The sequence below is a fragment of the Parasteatoda tepidariorum genome, chromosome 3 (assembly GCF_043381705.1).
Source record: "Parasteatoda tepidariorum isolate YZ-2023 chromosome 3, CAS_Ptep_4.0, whole genome shotgun sequence".
NCBI classification, from domain to species: Eukaryota; Metazoa; Arthropoda; class Arachnida; order Araneae; family Theridiidae; genus Parasteatoda; species Parasteatoda tepidariorum.
The window spans coordinates 61,963,392-61,986,494 of NC_092206.1; the positions used below are offsets into that span (position 1 = coordinate 61,963,392).

The 23,103-nt window shown below is 26.0% G+C and overlaps 1 protein-coding gene across 1 annotated transcript in view; it reads left to right on the forward strand.

Moving 5' to 3' along the window:
* The window catches only part of LOC107451201 (ubiquitin carboxyl-terminal hydrolase 24), a 69,539-nt gene that overhangs the window by 15,436 nt on the left and 31,000 nt on the right, over positions 1-23,103 (forward strand). Inside the window, exons 21-39 of the mRNA XM_016067220.3 lie at positions 1,747-1,800; positions 2,746-2,858; positions 3,817-3,994; positions 4,941-5,039; positions 5,153-5,227; positions 6,545-6,643; positions 7,905-7,990; positions 9,638-9,722; positions 10,633-10,809; positions 10,892-11,085; positions 12,316-12,493; positions 13,201-13,357; positions 15,808-15,966; positions 16,779-17,001; positions 18,794-18,855; positions 18,944-19,129; positions 20,552-20,663; positions 21,538-21,682; positions 22,793-22,953. Coding sequence (XP_015922706.1) covers positions 1,747-1,800; positions 2,746-2,858; positions 3,817-3,994; positions 4,941-5,039; positions 5,153-5,227; positions 6,545-6,643; positions 7,905-7,990; positions 9,638-9,722; positions 10,633-10,809; positions 10,892-11,085; positions 12,316-12,493; positions 13,201-13,357; positions 15,808-15,966; positions 16,779-17,001; positions 18,794-18,855; positions 18,944-19,129; positions 20,552-20,663; positions 21,538-21,682; positions 22,793-22,953 — 2,543 coding nt within the window. The remainder of the gene's footprint in view (positions 1-1,746; positions 1,801-2,745; positions 2,859-3,816; positions 3,995-4,940; positions 5,040-5,152; positions 5,228-6,544; positions 6,644-7,904; positions 7,991-9,637; positions 9,723-10,632; positions 10,810-10,891; positions 11,086-12,315; positions 12,494-13,200; positions 13,358-15,807; positions 15,967-16,778; positions 17,002-18,793; positions 18,856-18,943; positions 19,130-20,551; positions 20,664-21,537; positions 21,683-22,792; positions 22,954-23,103) is intronic.

The window sequence follows — 23,103 nt, forward strand, 5'->3', positions numbered from 1 at the left end:
AAAGTAAATACCTACTTAACAATGCTGTACCTATTTTTCAAAAATACTTTCATTAAATTGTCATAATATAATTAAATTTAACTCTTAATTAATATAGCTCTTACTATTGTTAAAAAACTCTTGATTTTCTAACTTAATTTATAAAAAGTCAAATGAAAAACGGTGTTACACTCCATAAATCGACTTTTTGGATTATCCAAAGTTAGTTTATCTGTAATTTGTAATTACTGCAGATAATCAAAATCCTATGACAGTAGAGAATCAATTTTTTGGAACGCTTAGGATCATCTCTCTCCTGGATGTTTAGATTTCCCGGTTTTCTGAATCACTATTTAATACAGCTTAACTATATTTCTACTTTAATATTGAATAAAAAAATTGCCTTATTTTAGCTGATTTTATATTCCAATTAAAAATTTTTATTTTCGCTTCACTCTTTTTGTTTTATTATATTTATATAATGAAGTATGGCAATGTATTTTTCTTGCAATTTTCCTATCACCTTCTATTTGCAAGTTGTTTCAGTTGTTAGTAAGAGCGAAAAACGAAATTATCATTCATTCACCTGATTTCATTTCCAAAAGTCAAATGATTAAATAAATAAAAAATCTGTCAAAATTCTTCTATTCTATTACGCGATCTATTTGGCAGCAACTGATTTGAGACGAATTTCTCTCTCTGTTTCGTGCAGTTATAATTTCCCTGTGATTGCATCATACTATTTGGCTTTTAGGCATCAAGAAATGGACAGGCAGCTGTTGGTTTTTTTTCAGGCCAGAGAGCTGTTTTTCGTCTTTCAGTTTGCAAACTCGCCGCTATGCATATTATTTATTTTAGATGACGTCACAACATTTTAGCATAGGCTCTTGCCACGTCTTGTTAAGTCAAGGTTTTGTTTGAAGTTTCAATTCATTCCAGAACTATTCCAGAGTTCAACTTTAAAAAAATAATGGTTTGAATATTTTATGAAATAAAAACTTTCTTTGTGATTTTCGAACATGGTAATGAAAGGGTTGAAACTATTTACAAGAGTCAATAATTTGCTAACAGAAAATTTTTTAATATAGAATTTTGGCTCATTAATTTTATGTAAGTCTGCTGCTTCTTTACATTCTATTTAACGGGAGAAAAAGATTCCCTTCCATCTACTCAACTTGCGAGGATGACTTAGGTGTTCTAGTTCAAAAATGGCGGGAAAAATGGGCAAAGTTTTTCTCGGTTTTCTGGAAACCAGATTAAAAGTTTTATATTGTACAGCTAACTATGCTCCTACTTAATTATTGATTAAAAAATAGCTGTATTTTAGCCATTTTCATATTCCAAATAAAAATGTTTACTTAACTTATTTTACTTGATCATATTTATGTAGTAAAGTATAGCGACATACTTTTTTATTACATTTCCACTGGTAAGCATGTGTACTGCGTTTCCCCCTCGTAAATCAAAGACCCATATTTTTCCCTCTACTGAACTTCAAGGGTGATGTTGGAACTTCTGCATTTTGCCTCAATTGTTTTAGATCAAAATGGCGGGTAAACTCAGCAAACAATTTCCAGTTTTTCTGGTTTCCTGGTTTTTTGAATATCAGATCAAAGGTTTTCTACTGTATAATTTTTTATAATAATCTGCTAATATGATTTAAAATTTCTAGCTATGTTTCACTACTGGTTTGTAACATTTCAGTGTCTTTGATTATAATTATGTAGCATTTTGTGTAAGTGTATTAAAAATAATTTTTATTTTTAGGATGTATTATCTTTACACAATAGATTTATCAATGAATGCTACAAAAAACTTGAAGTAAGCATTTTTTTTCGACGAAATTTATTATTATTATTTTTTTGGTGCTTTATTGTGATTATACATTTATGTTACACTGATATTGCCGTGTTGAGATGGGAAGTTTCAGGGATAAAAAAATCAAAGCACATGTCATTACGTTAAGTACAATTTTAACAAGACGAATTGTATTTAGTTCTTTTTTTTTCGATGATGAATTAGAAGATTTCAATGCTCGTTTTTTATGTTCCATTAAAAGAAAAAGTATTTGTTAATAAAATGTAGCAAACTGGAAAAAAAGAACAATAATTTTAATAAATTTCATAAAATATGTCCAAAATAATATTTTATAACATATAGAAATAATTGTGTTGTCATTACTTTAAATATGATTGCAAACCCCAACTTGTAGTTTTAGGTCAATTATATTTTGGGAAATTAGAATGTTAACTTGTGTCATTGAACTAAAAGTAAAATTTTTTTAAACAGATTTTTGAGAAAATTTATTGAAACTTAGCATTTGGCTATGTGACCTTAATTGTAATATATTTAATTTATTAAAATATGAATTATATATGACTTTAAACTGTAGGGTGATAATAGAAATTTTTAGAAATGTTTTTCTGTGATGATAAAACAATAATTAATGATCTGGGAATTAATTAAAATATATGGTAGATGATCTCTTTTATATAGCCAATGTGTGATTATATTGTTTACCTAAAACATGATTTCTAATAAAATTTAATACACTAATGAATTTTTTAGAATTGAAAGAATAAGTCACTATAATGTAGCAGCACACTGATTTTACTTGTTAAGTTCTAGGTTTAATATAATTATTTTTTTAGTTAAATTTCAGAAATTTTACAGTGAGATGAAATTTTTATGTTGGTGATGGGTGTATGATTGTAATTTGAGTATATATATGAAGTGTTTTTCATTGCAAGAATTTTTTTCTTCTAGTGTGTTTCTATGTCTTTAAGTGGTAATGCTATGATTGCTGCAGTTTCTAATGCAACAAAGACACTCACAGCTATTTCTGTTCTTGAAGCAGCTACATCTCCTGCTCCCAAAAAGTATGAAACTCTTTTTCGCCTAACTCTTTTTATTTTTACATTTCTGTTTCTTGACTCTTTTTACTCTATATTATTTTTTGAAGATTTGAACTGTCTACTATTACCTGTTAAATGTAAAATGAGTCGTCTTAAGTAAACAACTTAAAAAAAAAACAATTTAAATTTAAATAAAAATTTTAAATATTTTGTGAATTGGAAGTTTGCTTGCTCATTTGGGTTCGGGTTCCATCACTAATTTTATTATGTCACCTCTTATTCTGTGTGAAATATTGAAATTTTTACCGAAAGTTTCTTTGTAAAATTATTTAAGTTATCGTAAAGGTATTTTATTATAAAGTTATTATTAAAATATTACTGCTTATTTAAAACTCCCTTGCACTTTACTTACTTACCTTCTCATTATATAAATTTCAACCAATCTTAATAGATTCATCAACCATGATTTCCTCCTCGCAATTGTGGTTTTGCCAACACTAAATTCAATATCATTAAATAATTCTGCATTAATTATTTATTACTAAATTTTTCGTTACCTTCGTTAACCTTTTTAGTTTATTCATCTTTTTGTACTTGCAGAAAGGAAGTAATTGATTTCTAATGCATTTGTTTGTATTCATTTGAAAGTTTGTTACATAATTTTTTAAGTATGAATAAATACTTATAACAGTCAAAATTTTGTCTGATTAAGAATTATTTATATATATTTTTTATAATTATAATTATTCATTAATAAAAATTAAGTTAGGCATCAAGTATTGTGTTGGTGGGAAGTTACTTAGTATTATTTAAAAATTAATCTTATTTATTTTTTAAAAAGTAATTTTATTTTCTCTACTACATAGTAATTGGAATTGTCCAATTTGAACTAATTTACTTCAAAAAAAAATTTTATGGTCAGTATTATTATGTGATAATTTAGCTTTGTTGTATTAAGACTAATCAATTTTATTTACTTTAGGTCTGAAAGATTTCAAAACATTTGTAGGTTACTGCAAACAGCTGAACGATACATTTCATCGATTGAAGAAAACCATCCGACACCTCGAACTATTTTATCTCATGGGACTTCTTTTGTTGGTCATCCACTTCTACTTAAAATTTGTATTGAATCAACAAAAGAAGAACATCTTGTTATTGTGAGTTTCTAGTTTATTTACTTATGTCTCATTTATTTTATGCTAATTAGTATTAGATATGTATGTGCCTAGGGTAAAAGGATGAAACAAAGAAGGAAATTAAAAATTCCCATATCACTATTTAATAATGATCATGTAATAGTATTCATGAGTATTCCCAGTAATGCCTCTAGACACTAGTAAGTACTAGTCATCTTATGACCCATGACTTTTAATTTTTGAGTTTGTATTTAATGAGTTCTGATTTAAAATAATATAAATCCTTATTTTTTAAAGTAATATGAAACCCTTATACGTTATATGAAAACTAATTTTTTTTTATGATTAGAATAATAAAGCTTCAGTTAATATTTGATTCAGAAATAATTTGATGAAATGCCACAAAAGTTCAAAATTGAGGTATTTTTTTCTAATACTGTAAGTATATTTTTTGACATGCAAACTATTCATGATGCTTATTAGTTATAATTTATGCTTTCTTAATAGCAATGCTTAAGTCATTTAACATAACAAATCACATTATCATTTATAACTGAATAGAATATAACATTTATAGTGAATATCAACTGCACTATCAAAGAAAAGTAATTAAAAAATAACATTGAAGTTTTTGAAACAAATCAAATGAGAAAATTTTTATGACTAACAAATATTTCTTTTTAAAAGAATAAAGTAAAAAAATATTTGATATTTAATCATCATTAGATAATACCGAAAAAAGGAAAATATAAATAAATTATAAGTAGTCAGAAACTTTAATTACCAGAAACAGACATTATATACAAGATAGCTAAATATTTATAATTTAAAAAAAATACTAATCTTTAATTGTAAAAACTAAAAATGAAAAGTAATTTCAATTATTTTCAGTTTGAAGAAAGTCAACTTTGAAAAAAAATTTTTTTGTTGTTGTAAATGTAAGCTAATCTGTAATTGATTGTTACAGACTCACAGTAATGAGACACTTGGATCTGTGAAACAAAGAATCGCCCAATACTTGCACCACAATCCCCTTCAAGTTCATCTCTATCAGGATGATATTTCAGTTAGTATTTTTTTAAGCTTATTTTAAATGTTAAATTTTTATGATATGTTATTATATTTATAAATTGAAAATATTTATAATTAAGTCATTTGAATCTTGTGAATTATTAACAGATACCTCGAAATAAGGAGCAGAGACAGATGAGCCAATTAGGTTTTCAGGATGGCATTGTTTTGACAGTGAAATGTGTAAGTATAGTTCAGTAAATATATTACATTTTATTCAAATTTTATTGGAGAGTTTAAATATCTTAAACTTGTTTTAAATTGCATTTAGACCAAGATCTCTCGCTATCAAACTTATTACACAAATTAGTAAATTTTTTTTTTTTACTGTGTGCTGTTTTACTGAAAATGGGAGAAAAAAAATACCAAGAGAGCACTTGGTTTTTAATCTGAGACTCAGTTCAGTTTAATATTTGTAGTTTCCAGACTCAAAGTTGTGTTATGTGATTTGTCTGTCAAAAAGAAATATATGTTTTTATGTAGTTACATAACTTTTATTTTTTAATTTAAATATGGTAAGTTATTTTTTTTATACCTTTTTGTGTGAAATTTATCTTTGTGTTAGATCATAAATCAATTTGTTAAAAAGTGCATTTCTTTCTGTGACATTTTTTTTTACCTCCAAAATATCATATTGAATGAGAATTAAAAGAAAAGCAATTTTTTTCCTCAAATGCTAAATTTTATTTCCCCTGTGAGATCACATACATATTTTTTCTTTTGAAATAAAACTTTATGTTAAACTTAGTTTTTAAAACTTTGTGTGAGAGTCCTTCACATAGAATTCTGTCTTGATCTTTGTTTACCACTAGAAAAAATTGCTTTGTTTCATTTGATTCTGTAGTTAAAGGAGATAGATTAAAATGACATTGGTATTCAAATTTTAATTTTGAAATGTTCTATATAACTTTTGATTCTCTTATAATTCTAAGTTGTGTATTTTATTTTTGAGTGATGTATTAGGTTAATACTAAATTGCAAATTTGATTTGTTATTACATAAAATATTTGACTCAATAAACTGATAAATTGTATAAGTTTTTGAAATTGCGCCATAAAATATATACTTTTATATATCATGTTGTCATCTAAAGAAATAATTGCATTAAAATTTTGACTTAAGGAATTGGATAAAATTAATTTATAGATTAACACTTTATTGACCGGCAATTTTACACGAAAACTATATAATGTCGCAGTTATGATTTTGCAATTAAATATGGAATCAAAGTAAAATATTCTAAGTAAATGCCAATATATTTTATTTATACAGAAGGAAATGCCATTAAAATTGTTATATTTACGCAGTTAAAATAGATAATACAAGTACAATTACGAGTCAATTCGACACCAGTCAACAAAGTGTTAAGTAGTAAAAATTATGATTATTTTTATTTTTATATAAGTTCTATAAAATTTTTTTAATTAAAATTAAATCAAAAAGGAAGTTTTATTTGAGTGTTTTTTTAAATTTTAAAATTTGTTCAATTCAATTCTCTAGGAATCTAGAAATTACTCTGGTTATGGTTCATTAACTCTGATGTCTGACTCTCTTTCTGCTGGAAATCATTCACCATTTTTTTCAGAACATTTGGATCAGGTCAGTTTGTTTTTTCTGTTCATAAGATTTATTTATTCAGAAGTTCCTTTATTTATACTTTAAATATCTATGACTACTGTTGCAGCAGTTGAAATTTATTTAGTTTCCTTTCTTTCTATCTCTTATATTTAAAACATAAAAAAGTTGTAAATGAAAATTTTGTTTACTCTCTGATGAATTGGGAAAATATTGCCGAATAAAGTATTTTTAGTTAAAATATATCTCTATAAGAGAAAGATAAAATTTCCAACCCATAATCGTGACAACAGGTTAAAGCACAATTGATTTGAACCCTGAAACGTGAATTTTATTTGTTTATTATGATTTTTACTTATTTATTTTCTTGTTTCTGTTTTTCACTGTTTTATGAATTAAAAACTTTTGTGCTGTGAAAAAAAGGGAGAAATCTAGGTTTGTTTTATTGTTTTGTTTGTTGCACAAACACTGAATTAAAAAAAACTGTCAATGACTTATTAAATACAATAAATGAGATAAAGATTAGTATGTTGCTGAGATTATTTCTTAATGTGTACAAAATGTATTTAATTACAGTCATGCTGTATTTTTCATTTTCTAGCTTTTCTTACAATAATAAAGAATAAAGAAATCCTGGAGAAAGAATTTTCAAATTTTAATATATATAATTCATCAAAGAATTTTTTTATTTAAATGAGCAGCAAAATTAAAGTCTACAAAAATTATTATAGGTTTTTTTGAATGAATGAATTCAATTTTTTATTATTTTAATTTTAGCTTTCAACAGCTATGAACTAAATAGGTTTCACACTTGAAAGCTTGTTTTTATTTATTCAGCATTTCATTGAATCAGCACTTCCTTATTGTAAAACTTCGTTGAACTTCTCTAATTTATTTACTTCAATCAAATTTTCACCACACTTAAAACCTAAATATTTCATAGCTTTGTGAATCTTATTTGGCTATCAACAAACCTGTTATTATTTTAAATAATATTTAACAATTTATAGTATTAATTTAATTTTACTATAATGCTAAATTCATGGTCATTTTCTTTTCTTATACAACTTTCAAATCATTGCTATAAAATTAATTTAAAAGTAGAATAAAAATTTAAACTGATTGAATTCCAAAGGAAGCATATTTTCAAAATTAAAATTTTTTTTGCAGAACATTTTATTTTATACTTATAATTTTTATTAAAAATGCAGTGAAAGTGTTAAATATTTTTGTTTACTATAATGCAATTCTGATATACTACTATATATTATTTTATATTTTTTAGGAGAAAGTTCTACCTGGTGTAGTTATGGCAGCTGGAGGTCATGTATTTGATAAACTGTACCAGTTGTCTACCTTTGAGGATGCAAAGTAAAATATAAAATTTGATTAAGAAATGCCTTTGAATATGCTAATCATGAGCACTACATTTTTAGGAATTTTATGGCCATATCATTATATTATTTTATATCACTTTTTCGAAAATGGTTTTAAAAAAAATTGAAGATTATTTTAGTTTCTCTGTTTCCTAGGAACATTTTTACTTACATTAATATTTATACTTTCAATTTGCTTTTATATTTTTTAATTTTAATCCCATTAGTTTTGTTTTTTTCTTGGTTTGTTTTTCTGTAATGTTTTAGTACAAAGCCGGCACACACTTATGTATTTGAAATAAATGAATACTAAACAAAAATTTAAAAATGCATATTTAACCTCTTTCAATCCTCCAATTAACACATAATTATCAACAGGACAATAAGCAAATAAAGCAGCATGTGCAATAATTCCCCCCCCCCCCCCNTAATCCCCCCCCCCCCAATCTGTTGAATACAATATAATTAGTACATAAAGTATGTGTGTGTTGTTCTTTTATTGATCAGTAAATTATTTAGCCTGAAGCAATTTGTGTGCAATATTTGTCAATATAAACATAGAAAGTACATTTCACAAATAGAAGTTAAGTATAGAAACTGTTTTTATAACTTTTGTTAACTGTCATAAAATACATTAATTTGACCTTTGTCAAATGTGACACATCCATAGTGCAACATTGTAATGTATCATATATTTTATTTTCAGTTCCCAAACTTTTTGACATTACCAAACATAACTTTTTGACATAAACTTTTGATATATACAAACTTTTTGACACAACATGACCATATCTCTGGTCATAGTTTTTTTTATTTTTTATATCAAAGTGTAAACCAAAAGAAATGATTAATTAAACAACTTGAAAGCTCTTTTCTATAATTTGAGCTGAAAATTATGAAAAAAATTAACATTTAAAGGTGAATTGTTTTTTTAAAAAGGTATTTATTTGAAAAGGTATTTATTTGAAAAATAATTTTTAAATTTAAAATTTAAAAACAGTTTATTAACCACCCCTAATAAAGAGATATTTATAAAAATTTAAGCAGTTGAGAATAATTTGAACAAAGTAAATATTTGTAATTGTAATCAGAATAAAAACTGTAAATGCAGATAATTTTCAGTGTGTAATTATTATTTAAACAGTGAATTTATTTTTTTCAAAATGGAATATGAATTAAAAGGCAGTGTTTTTATTGGATGGCAGCTTATTTTTCAAAAAAGAATTTATAGGGATCAAAGAGCTGGCAGGGCAGTCCACCCTTCTTAAAACAAGACAAACACTCTAAACTCTTTGAGTATTAATTTGAAATTTACTTGCAATTTAACTTAGCTGTTTTCATATGTAACTAAACAGTTCCTACATGTTAAGGAAAAAGAAAAAAAAAAGTATACAAGGAGAAAATTTCCTTACAAATTTAGAGGAATAAAAACAGTTTCCATTTATAATTTTTTTTAACTGTGCGGAATTACTTTAAGATTGTGTAGGTTCATTTCTCAAAGCAAGTCTTGTGAGATAAACTAAACTTTGTTAAATTATCTACAATATCTTCTCTTTAATTCTAAATTTAAACTTTGATTCAGTGTTTTTGCATCTAATTCATACTTCATAAAATATTAATGTAAGGATGAATTTTATTTCAGTATTACTTCCCAAGTTCGAAGTTTATTGCATCTTATTCCTACTGATCCGGCTATACTGGATGCATTGGATTCAATAAGTGTTAAAGTAAATATTTGATTTCATATTTGTAATTTTTTTCTCAATATTCTTCTCATTCAATTCAATTCAGTCATTCAATTCAATTTCGGTTCCTTCTATTTTTCTTCTCTTCCCAAAAGCATTTTATAATTTTTTTTTTCACTCAGAATTATTTTCAAATTTCTTTCTTTTGCTATAATAATTTTGAGTAACATATTTATAACTTTGCTGAACATATTTATAACAGGCTGAATAACTTACTTATTATTATGTTTCAATTCTTAATTTACTGTTAACCTTTAATATTAACTGCTTGCAATTAAAAAAAATCTTTATTTGATTTAAAAAATTTCAATACTTGTTGTTTTCATTGTTATGCAATTTGTTATTGTAAAAATTTTTCTAATTTTCATTTTAAAATATTAGCAACCATGTTTTTTATATAATTAATTTTTTGTTGACATTATGTTACCTTTAGCAAATGTTAGGGCAATTTTTCTTTTTAAATCTTTTTTTATAATGTAATTAATTTAGAACTTTGTTGGCAAAATTTTGATGCTAACACAAAATGATCAAAAATCTAATCAAACATTAATCTTGAAATTTTTCACTTTTTTTTAAAAATGCACTTTATATATATTAGTTTTTCTTAGATTATTATAATATTCTTGGTCCTAAATGGTACATAATTTCCCTCTTGATGCAGTCTTTTGAACTTTAATTAATTAATTTTATTGCCAACTTTCAAATTCTGTGATTTTTTTTTAAAATAATATTTTTGAATTCAGTTACTTATGTTCTAAAAAATTTTATTGTAGATATTTATATTATGAATATTCTGTAATTTTTTTTCTAGTAATTGCATATTCATGTTCAAAGTAAAAAAAAAGTAAAAAAAAAGAAAATAATGCAAAAAGTTTATTTTTATTTTGTCTAGAAAATCACTGAAATTCCATCTCCTGGAACTCCAAAAAGCAGTCCGAAATCCAGTCCCAAGAAGTTCACTGTTACCTCTCCCACTAAAGAGCGATGCGAATCACCGAAAGAAGTTCTGAAACATTTATTTGATGTTTCATATCAAATGTCACCTTTTAAACTTTTGTACAACCTTGAGGTACAAAGAGTATTTTGTATCTATTGATGTTCATTTGGTTGTTTGAGGATTCAGATATAACAGCAGAATTATAATTTTTTAGGTTCTTAGTGGAAAGTTGATGCCTGTTGTACAAGATACTAATACGCTGCAAAGTGCCCAAATGTTCAGCAATCATCTTTTATCTGCTGGTGGTTTATCTCTTGTTCTGAATGTTCTTCAGAAGGATAGCATATCATCTGATATAGATTATGATATAAGGCAGGGATGTTATTTGACAGCACTGGCTATTGCAAGGTAGTTTATTGTTTTAATATTTCGATATTTGTGTTATTTCTCTAACTGTTCTGACATGCAGTGAAATCCCAATTAAACAAAACTCTATTATCGACTTTCATGATTTAATGCATTTTGCTATTTCTCTGCTTAAAATGAAAGCAAACACACTTATTTAATGAATAATACAGGGATGAGAGTTTTCCGCTTTTTAGCGGATTTCCGCTTTTTTTTTTGCTTTAGTTTCTCGAATTTCAGCTTTTCCGCTTTTTGTGGAAATTCAGTTGTTGAAATAAAATAATTATATTTATTTTCGATTTTCAAAGATAAGCAGAAAATGCAAACTACGTAGCTGCTAACCCTTCCCATTTTCACTTATTTTTGCTGTTTTCTCCACTTTTACGCGCAGAAAATAAGATTTTCCCGACAGATAGCTCAAATTTTTGTAATTCTGACGTCGTTGCTTCCTGTTTGCTGGTGGGAAACCAAATGAAATAATGAAAAAATAGTGGTGGATTTGCGGTGAAAATATTAATTTGCTCATTCAAATCTTGTAAATTTTTATTTATTATGGCTAAGCAACAATACAAACAATCCTTTTAGAAATCCCAAGTTCAAAATCTACTAATATCTCGATTCGTATTCACTCGATTTTAATTTCAAACATAGATTTTTGTACATATTGTTCATTACATTCTTATTTATGAGATTTGAAAATCCAATATCGCAATTTGTATACACACGTTTTTAAAACTCTATGTAACAATTCTTATTCACGCAATTTTAATATGAAACATCGATTTTCGTATTTACCTGTTTTAAAAGTTGCGCATTGCGATTCTCATTCACGTGATTTAAATATCGTACATTGCGATTCTTATTTTCAAGATTCTGAAATTCAACATCGCGATTTTTATTGATTTTTGTATTTACCTGATTTCGAACTTGCGCGTTATGAGTCTTGCTCATGCGATTTAAATATCGTACATTGTAATTCTTATTTACGAGATTTGAAAATGTTTCTTTCATTTTTTCTTAATTTTAACATAGCATAAATGTTAGGTAGAAGCCAAGCCATCTACATTATTTTCGTACTTCTTTAATGCTATTTAATTATTTTGATTCCTATTACATTTTTTTGTGTTACCTTTAAAAGTTATCAAACTTAATTTTTGATGTAATATTGATACTTGCAATTATATTTATTTTTTGATGGGTATTAACCTTGACCTATTAAAAATACACTTTTAGATTCCTTTTGTGTGGTGAAAGTGGATTAGAAGTAACATCATTGTTTGGCCATCCTTTGTCAAATATTTTAAGTGGAAATGGTGGAAAGTTATCTATTATTGAATTTTGTACCAGCACTGCTATAACTGATGAGTTTTCAAGTGCAGTAACTAGACTAAATGGTGTGAAAGCTATAGAAGTGAGAATAAATTTTATTTTAGATACTGCATTTCACTTTCAAAATTTACATTCTGTTCTGATTTATGCGTAGCTATTATGTTTTTTATAAGTAATAACATTTAAAAAAGATTTCAATCATCTATAAGGTAAGAAAATATTTATTTTGAAAATATTTTGGTAAAAGATGTTGATTTTTGAGTTTTTGTTTTTATTCAACAATGATTGATTGCTGATTTAGTCTGTTCCAATGTTTGTACTATTTTCACAATTTTATAAGTTTTGACACATTCTCTCTTAGTATTGATTTTGTTCCATACCATGTTATTTATTCAACTCTGATACAAGTGAATTTTGCACATTTTACAAAACATTTTCCCCGAATTCTGAACAGGCTTAATAAAAAATGGCAGTATTTATTCTTTTTTGTGTACCTTTCTTATTTTTGATGTAGTTTTTAATATATTTTTGATGTACTATTTCTCTGTTTACTTTTTCTGTATACATATAATTTAACAAAATATTTCATTAATAACCTGCTAAAGAAGCCATCCACATATTATAGGGAATCACAGCTAATAATAATGATGACATTTTTGTTTTTTGAATTTCAAGATTTTTTATTTTCAGTGTGTCATATGCCAATTAGTGTGATAAAAAATTTATAAAAAAGTGTCATTAATTATTTAAATCTACCAATATGAGTAACTCTGAATATTTTTCGTTTAGACCATAAAACCTAACGATCTTTTGCTTACACTGTCAAGTTTAGTTCGTTTGTCTTGGGCTGCTGCAGCTGGTAATTTACTTCTTGTAAACTGTGCATTACCTTCCAAAGAGAATGCACATTTTAGCATGGGAAGGAGGAGTAGACAGAGCAGTACTGGTAAATAAAATTTTTTATCCTGATTTTTATTATTCTTATTCTGTTATATCTATTATTCTTATTTGCGAAAGCAAGTCAATGATCTTATTTGCAAAATAAAGTAAATTATAAGTGGCTTGAATTAAAAGGTTTATATAGATTTTGATTACATTTCATTGATGTAAATTTTTTAAATATATTGCTAGTTAGGATCATTTGATAAACAGATAGGTGCTGATATCATTATTTATTGTCCAGTTTTGCTGTAGTTATTAACATGCTGAAAACTTCTACAAGTTTTTAAAATTTGTGTTTTTATAAGTACGCTTAAAAGCTTATTTTTGCATTTATTATTGTTAGCAACAATTTCTCCTCAATACTATCAAGACTAATCTTCTGAATATCAATTTTACAAATAGCATTAGTAAACATTAAAATGATTCATAAAGTTTTAAAAATAATTTAGAAATTTAAATATGCCATTACTTGATGTAGCTTATATATGACAGTTATTTTACTGTAAAAAAGTTGCTATAAATGACGTCCATATTAGTTGTACTTTTGTACATTGATATACAATGTACAGAGCACAAAGAAAAAAAAGCAGATTACCCTGAATAACTTTTGATTTAATGATCAAATCTTCACGTTCTAGGACTCAATCTTAATGGTTCAAGTGGGTGATTTCAAATATGTTAATTAATTAATGCAGCTGATATTTTAAGTTGCGGAATCAGACATAAAAACATACTTTTTCTGAATAAACATACCTTTTTTTCGAAGGATACAGATTTCTGACCCCCAAATTATAAGGGGTAGCCGCAATTTGGGAAATATGGTCCTCATAGTTTTGTCAAGAGATTGATCCATAGTTTGGGCCCCATAATGTTAATTTTACTCTGCCTATTTCTCCATATTTAAGCAAATTGAAAACTTTTTGCACACAAATATAAAATTTCTGTATCCAAAGATAAGTCCAAGCAAAAAATAAATTTTAATAATTATTTATTATTTTTTGGTATTTTATTTAACAATAGTCAAAAAAAGTTTTGAATTGAAATATGCAGAAAATGAAATTAACATTAAGGGGTCCAAACTTTTGATTGATCTCCTGACCAAACCATCAGGAGCATATTTCCCAGAATGTGGCTGCCCCTATGTTTTGGGAGTAAAAATCCGAATCGGTCGAAAAAAGTTATGTTTATGCAGAGAATGTAAGTTTTTTTTTGTCTGATTTCGTAACTTAAAATATCTTCTGCACTGATTAATTATCATATTTGAAAATACCCCCTTGAACCATTATCATTAAGATTGAGTCCTGAATTGTGATTTGATCATTACATCAACTGCAGTGGATAAATAATCATTATTATCATAACTTTTGAACAAACTAAAAAAAAAAAAAGCATTCAGTTTATTACTGAAAGAAGATGGCCATTTCAACATATGAAATTTCAACTGAGAACTTTGGAGTTGCAATTTGACAGACAATAGATCAGCCTACTTTTTTTTTTTTTTNTTTTTTTTTTTTTTTTTTTTTTTTTTTTTTTTTTTTTTTTTTTTTTTTTACATCTGCAAGTTTAACAGTTTATAACTCTTGAACTATTAGTTAATTTTTTTATTCCATCAAACTCCTTGTACATTTTCCTACACATTTTCGTAATTTCAAGTTTCTAAATCTTATAAGTTTCAAATAAGTTTTTCTTATAAGTTTCAAGCAAAATGTGACATAAAACGAAGAAAAGTGAAAAAAAATTTGAAGAAAAGCGCTTCAAATTGCATCTACGTTCAAACAAATTAAAACTTTAAAAAAACAAACAAACTTACATTAGTTTTGTAAATAAAAATGATTCCTTCAATATGTCAAATTTCATCTCTACAGTTGAATTCCTATTGCCTGTAGAGTGGTCGACAAGGCATCTTTTTCTACCAGTTAAACCGTTAATAATACTCCAACATATTATCGATTAATGAATTTTTAAAAATTAAATTGTGCTTGTTTTTTGCTTTTCTCTAGACATTTTCGTCTTATAGTCTTATTACATCTAAACTTATTAGTCTTATTACATCTTACAGTCTATTTACATCTGAAATTTAATAAGACCAATGTTTATAATTATTCTGTATATCTTACTAAGAGACTTAATAAACGTTTAAAAATAAAGACTGCAATCTTCAAAGCAGGATCACTTTTCGAAACTAGGTTTAGTTTTCCTCGGAAAAAACGATGTGTCACATAATGATGACCTTGTTGGTCCTCTATCAGTTAAAGGAGTAACTTTTTTCTATAAATCACCATCACCTCTTCTATTTATCCCCTCCTCCCTAAATGCAACTTACTCCTACTGTAGGATTTTTTTTACCGGTACACGAAAAAATGTACAGTGTTTCTTTAAGTAAATTAATAAATCTAAACAAGCTATGTAAAATTATTTAAAAATAATATTAAGAGATGTTTTCTATTTTTTTAGGTAGTAATGCTAGTAGTGGTAGTGACAATGGTGATGGATTCACATTGCAAGGTGGTGTTTGTGCCCAGCAGCAACATGTTGGAGAAAAAGATGTTAGACTTGCACTCAAAGCATTAAATTTTTTGGTTACCTGTATCAAATTACGGACAGACGTTTTCAGTACGATGTTTTATATATTTAATAGCATTTTTATAATGATACTTTTAGTTTTAAATTTTATTTTCAATTTTTGTTATTATTATTGTTTTAAACATGGTGCGTGGCATTTTTAAAAAGTACTTAAAGGTGCTTATTTTCGAATTTTATTTTTTAAAAAGCCCTTAAAGGTGCTTTTTTCATTGAGTGTTTTTAAAAAGTGCTTAAGTTTGCCTTTTCAAATTTTTTTTTTCTCTTCTTAACCATGTTGATTTTCACCACGTATTATGCAAAAGCATGGTTTTCACATTGTTCTAATTGACGTTTTCACAATTCATTCAAACACAGTGCATTTCGGCGTACCGTCGGTCCGTAGCGTATGAAAGCTCCAATCATTTTACATGTTAGAGGAAATACTTGCGGGTCAGCATTTGCATGTATTGAATTGAGTTCGGTGAGATTCTTGCACTTTCATGTGTAAATCTGCTGTAGTTAGCAAGATATTCTCAATTTCAGGCTTTATTTTCCACCCTCTGAAATCGAACTGAAAAATCTCTCGATCTTTTTATGGTGGTTAATGTAATCAAGAAAAGAGTTCCTGTCAGAAACTAATTATTTTATCATGATTATATGGTCTTTGGAAATTATTTTGCACTTTGTAACGTACATAGTGCTTAAAAATATTTTTTGAGTGCTTACAAAGTACTTAAAAGGTGCTTATTTTTTGTTGAAAGATATGTAACCGTGTTAAAGTTTGTTTTTTTTCGAAAGATTTTTGTATATAAAGCAAATTTCTTAAATTACTTGTTTTTCTAAATATTTCTGTTTCCTTTTAGGTAAATTTGCAGCGCTGCCTTGTATTAGTGAATTTGTTATTGATGTCTTATTGTGTTCTTCGAGTATTGCTGTGCGACAGTGTGCTCTGGAGGAATTTACCAAGCTTAGCTCTCTTGTGATTAATTCTTCTCCAAATCCTCGAGATTTTTTAATAGGAATTTTGCTCAAAGCTCGCTTGCCTTTGTGGGTCCCTTCAAGTTGTACCAGAGGAGATAGTCAAAAGTAAATATCTTGGAAAACTGCTTAAAATTCTGTAAACAAACTAATAATTTTGTTTTATAACATTATTTTGGTTGAGTTTTTAAGATAATTGTAAAAGTTTAATTTTTTGAGAGTTAAAAAGTACCCTTTCATACATGAAGATGTAAAGGAAAACTAAAGTAACTTATAAACAAATGCTGTGACCTAGTTACCAGCTTTATTTTATTAAATCAGTGAAACCTGCACACTAATCTTGTAGAGTGTCACTTATTGATGTATTTTTTCCCCATTCTCATAATGTTAATTAGTATGTTAAGCCTAGTATGCAGGTTGTGAAAAATGGTGAGTTACCTTGCAAAAGGTTAGGTAGATTTGGGTCCTATGTATATATGGATATGTTCTATGTACCTAGATTCTTATTTAAAATCCTAGATTTCTAACTTATCAGACCTGCGAGTGCAGCAGCTAGATCACTTTTGTGTTTTTTTTCCAGTCTATATTTACAGCGTATCCGCGTACCTGGAAAGTCATGAAAAGTCCTGAATTTTGGTATTGTACAAAATTTGTCATGAAATGTCATGATTTTAACTATTTTTTTTAAAAAAAAAATCATGGAAAGTCATAGATTTAGGTCGCTGAAAAATCTAATTTTTAAAATGGAATTTAAAATTTGTGAAAAATCTAATTTTTAAAATGGTGTTCTGAATATCTGAATTCGTAATAAAATCCCCACCCACAGTCATATTTTATTCAAATATAAAATGTTTTTATCATGTCCTTTAAAAACTGTGTTCTTTCAAAAAATGAAAGAAAAAACATCATCTCTAGAGCGAATTATCTTTTAAATTTCTGTGATTTTAGAATTGTTGTTATTTTTTTTATTTTTTTATTTTATTAATTTAAAATTCTAGCTGAAGCAAGCCAGTCATTAGCGAATTTTTTTAATTCTGAAATGAGAGCAGAAAAATCAGGAGAACAAGAAAAGTATCTTTAGAATATAATTCTGCAAAAAAAAATGATTTGCTTTTGTATTTTTTTCAGCTATTTTATTGCTTCAACTCTTTCTTTACTCTGTTTTTTTAAGTTTAAAATCTTTAAATATGAATATGGAAAGTATAACAGTTCTGGTTATACCTATCATTTCAATATATGTTGTTATAATGCGTTTTTAAACTTCTTGTTGCGTTTTTGTCGGAAAAAATAGTAACTTCGTTAAGTCATGAAAAATTCTAGAAATTAGTCCTGAAAAGTCATGAATTTAAAAATCTAAAATGTATCAGATACCTTGTATTTAATTCCTTTCACCCTAATGTCTTCTTTTGCGTTTATTTAACCCACTGACGGTTCTGCATGTAAAAAGTCAAATTTTAACATGCAGTCTTCACTGCATAGCAAAATCAGTTTTTCTATGCTATTAGATAGGGAAATAGTGTATCAGTGAGAAACATTCTCATTAGCTTGCCATTTTGCTAAATTGCCAGTGGGTTAAAATAAAAATTTATGTTTAAAATGGTAATATGGTGTTTATGTTCTATCATAGTAAATTTTAGATGTTCAACTAAAAGCTGTTTGTTATTTGAAGTATTTTTACTTCTATAATATAATGTATAATAAATCTTTATTTTATGCAAAAATTGTTTTTTTTATTTTAGAAACTTAAAATACATAAAATTGATCAATTATTATTGAAGACATTACTGATTGTAATAATTTGTTACCTGTTCTTAACTATCTTAATTATTGTATTTATAGATATTGTATTTATATATTTATATAATTGGAAGGAAAATATTTATATGGTATGTTTTTTTAGACTGCTTTCTCAATGCACGGAGTATTTTGAACTTGGATGTAGACTCTTAAAAGGCTTAACAGGTGACTAATGAAATAAAAATATTCATTTTTGAAAAACGTATGATGCATTATACCATTATTCCTGAATAAATTAAAAATTTCTTTTAAGATTTTGATCAGAAAGGTCTACATATTGATCCAAGACAGATGATAGAAGATGAAGTTACATGGCTTCAAGGGTTCTCAACCTCTTCATTGCCGGCATTGCAATCTGCTGATAGTGCTCTGTTAGCTGGGCATTTTCGTTTGATCAAAACTCTTCTGACTTGTGATGGTGTACATAAACTAGAAGCTGGTAAATTTTTAAATTTATGGTTCAAATGTTTACAGATTTTTCAATAGTTATCTATATATGTGTAAAAGGGGTGAGCAAAATAATGAAAACACTTCTGTACTAAGACATTTTTTTTAATATTTCTCAAGAAATACTTAAAGAATCAGTTTATAATTTCAGAAATTTTTAGATCATTCAATTTCTCATACTTATCAATGAAGTTTAAAGCTTTTAGAGATTTAAGGGACTGGCATTAAATTACAAACAGAAAATAGTGTTTTTGAACACCCTATGCCAAAAAATGTAACAATAAATTTGTAACTTGTAGTAATTATTTTGGTTATTGTATGCAATAATTGAGCAAAATTTCATAAGCCTAGCTTAAATGTTTGTGGAAATGTGGACGTTTTTTAAAAAGCAAATTTTTTTTGTTTGACTCTTTTATGCTATAACTTTAAAAATATTCGATAAAATTAAACAAAATTTTCAGAGCAATTTAAAATTAGTTCCAAAATTATTGCTTTAAAATTTTAGAAAAATTTGTTTAAAACTGCGCATGATGTGAGTAATAAAAATAGCTCTTTTATAATGCTCAGGCACAGGAAAATTTAAATTTTTTTTTCTTAGCTTTGTACAGAATCATATATGGCAACTAATACAACAAGTCCGATTGGAATATCTTAAAAAGTTTCACTCAATTTTCTAAGTAGTTTTTGTACTTTTTAAAAGAAACTCAAAATGATAAAGGGTTTTCTACAAATATTATTTTGTATCATAAGACATATTTAAATAAATAATAATGCCTTGCAATAAATGTTCACACACTAAAATAAGATTGCCTAAGGAAAGAAACCCTTTTCCCTTGTTTGCGCAGTATAAAAGAACTACTTAATTAGCTCCAAAAATTTTGTTTAATTTTATTGAATATTTTTGTTATCGCAAAAACACGTAAGACAAATTAAAAAAAAAAAAAAAAAAAAAAAAAAAAAAAAATTACAATTTCACATCTCTATATATATTTAATCTAGGTTTATAAAATTTTGTACATTATTGAAAATAATAACCTACTTACGAATTTATTGCCATATTTTTTGGCATAGGGTGTTCAAAAACACTATTTCTTGTTTTTAATTTATTGTTGGCTGCAATTCTTAGCTGCATTTTCAAATATGTGATGCACTTAGCAAAATGTGCTATATTGGTGATTACTGATTATAGATAAGATTTTTTAAACCATTAAGTCATACATGCTTGTGAACTTACCAAAAATTTTTTTTTAAAACTATAAATACATTAAACAAAATTAAAAGATTTATGCATTTATATTTAAATTAAAAGTAATCTGAGCTGTTATAATATATTTGTAGTTAAGTTTTTTTTGTTTAAACCATAAATACTTATTTATTTAAAAATATCTTCTTATTTTAAGACATATTGTTTTAGGTAAAATACTGATACCAGACCTTTTGATGAATTTTTTATTCCCTGCATCTCTCATGATATCAGCTGGCAGCACTTGTACAAATAAGAATTCTTCACAGGATTTTGCTCCTAAGTATTTTTATAACTTTTTTCTTTCTTCAATAATTTTATTATGTAAACATACTTGATATTTATAAAATTCAGTTAATATTTAACATAAAATTCTTATGAATTAAAGTTTTGGTCTTTCTTTACACTAAATCATGTTTTCTTATTACAAAACTGTTACTTCCATGTTAATTCATTCAGTTTGATATGTTTGGAAGATATTCAATTCAGTGATAAAATGTACTTTAAATTTCAAAGTCATTTTTTGTTGGTCACTTTCCTGAAGCCCTAGTCTTATAATTTAAAATTTATTTTAAATAGTGTTCACTTATATTAAAATTTCAGTTTTTGTTAAATAAAATTCATGTAAATGAAACATTTTTGTCGATTTAAACTCTTAAAAACCTAGTATTTGCATTAAAATAATTCAATCAAAAATTAACCAAATCTACATATCGTTGCATACCTAGGCTTTTCCAAAAAAAGAAATTAATAACTAATTGAAAATCAAATTAATATTTTTAAATTGTCTTCTGTTCATTGCCTAAATATCATAACAAATGTAGCAAAACGGGAAAGTAGTTTTGAAAACTAAAATATCGTTAAAAAAACTATTGTAAAAGAAACAGTAAATACTGTTAAATCCATAAACACTATCTAGGTTTTAGATCTCTTTTATTTTAGTTTTAGATCTTTATATCTCTTTTATTAAGGTAGCTTTGAAAACATGTTCATCATGTTTATATTAAATTTTAATTCAAATTTGCTTTCTTGTCTTTATTTTAGATGTAATTTTGCTTTCGTTATTTGTTATAAACTAAGTTTTAATTTATTTTTGAAATTTTCTTTTCTCCAATTTTTTGTTGAAATGTATTTTATTTAACCATGATTATTTTTAGATGTAAAAGTTTAGAATCTTGTATCGCTGCATTCGAGGTTTTAGTTGAACTTGCTACAGGGTGCCCAGAAAATATGGAAAAAATTGCTAAACAACTAATATCTATGCATCATAGCATGAAGCCTGAACTTGCTAAGGAATATGAGGTATTCGCGGTTACATTTCTTTTTTTTCTTTCTATCATGCAATAACAAATATTAGTTTTTAACACATTTGAAGTGTGATTGATTATAAGTAAAAAAATTAAAGCTATTGTTTAAAGAGTTTAAGTAACATTTTAATTAAAGTAAAGATTAAAAATTATATTTGGAGTTGTAGGGATTCTTAAAAAATTATGTTTTATGTAATGGTTTTTGCTTTGAAACTAAAATTGTAAGATATAACTCTTGATGAAGTAAGAGTGTTTTAATGTAATGTGGTAAGTCAATAATAAATTATTATTTTAATTTTCATCATATTTTTTTAATTCTGTAAAAATGTATTTATTTAGATTAGAAATAAACTCAACTATTATTTTATTTTAAAATTAAGTAATTATTAATTTATTATATATATTGTATTAGATTGCTTATTTTTTAAGCTGTACATATAAAATTTCAGTTTAATTACAGATTGTTGCAATTTTTTTTTTGTAAATTTTTATTTGAGACAATCGCTTTGTCTACTTTAATTCTTACTAAAAATTTTATTTTAAAAAATTAATTCTGAAATTTCATTTTGTTAAAGTTTGCCCTAAATCTAGTTATGATAATAATTCATTAAATTAGTTTTACTTATTTTTGTTTAGTTTATTATAATTAATAATAAATTGATGTATAAATATGATGCTTTAAGTAAAATTTAAGTTTAAAAACAAAGGGAGTTTCTGAAACCAAAATTTAAATTTTTAATCAATATAGATTTAACAGCTGAGTCCATGAAACAGTTGTAGTCGTTCATTGTCCATTCAGTTTGGGTTTTAACGCTATTCTTTTTAGAGACTTTTGATTACTTTGAAACTATAAAGCAGTATGCAGCTTTAGTAAACCAAATATTTGTTCCTAATGTGTTCTTTATTGAATATGTATATTTTCAGGAGGGGTAAGTATATGTAATAATAATGTGTGATATAATTATTTTTAAGGGAGAAAATAAGTTGTTGTTTTTAGCTTCTAGCCATCATTGTTTTATATATCTTTTTCTCTTATCGACTTGATTAAGTATTTTAATCATAATAGGATTATTTTATTGTTTTTAATCATAATGCTTATTTTTAGTATGAACCTTTAGTGGCTGCCAGAGCTACATGTGGGTACGTTGGCTTAAAGAATGCAGGTGCAACTTGTTATATGAATTCAGTTATTCAGCAAATATATATGCAACCTGGTATAAAAGAAGCCATTTTATCAGTTGATGAAAACGAACCTGATGAGGATGGGTAAGCATTTGTTTTTATAATTGTAATATTTAAAGACATTTAATGTTAAAAACTATAAAAAAATTTGTTAATATTAAAACACAATCAATAAAAATTATTCTTGAAAAATCATCAAACCTTACAAAGAGTAAATATTAAAATTTTTAAGTG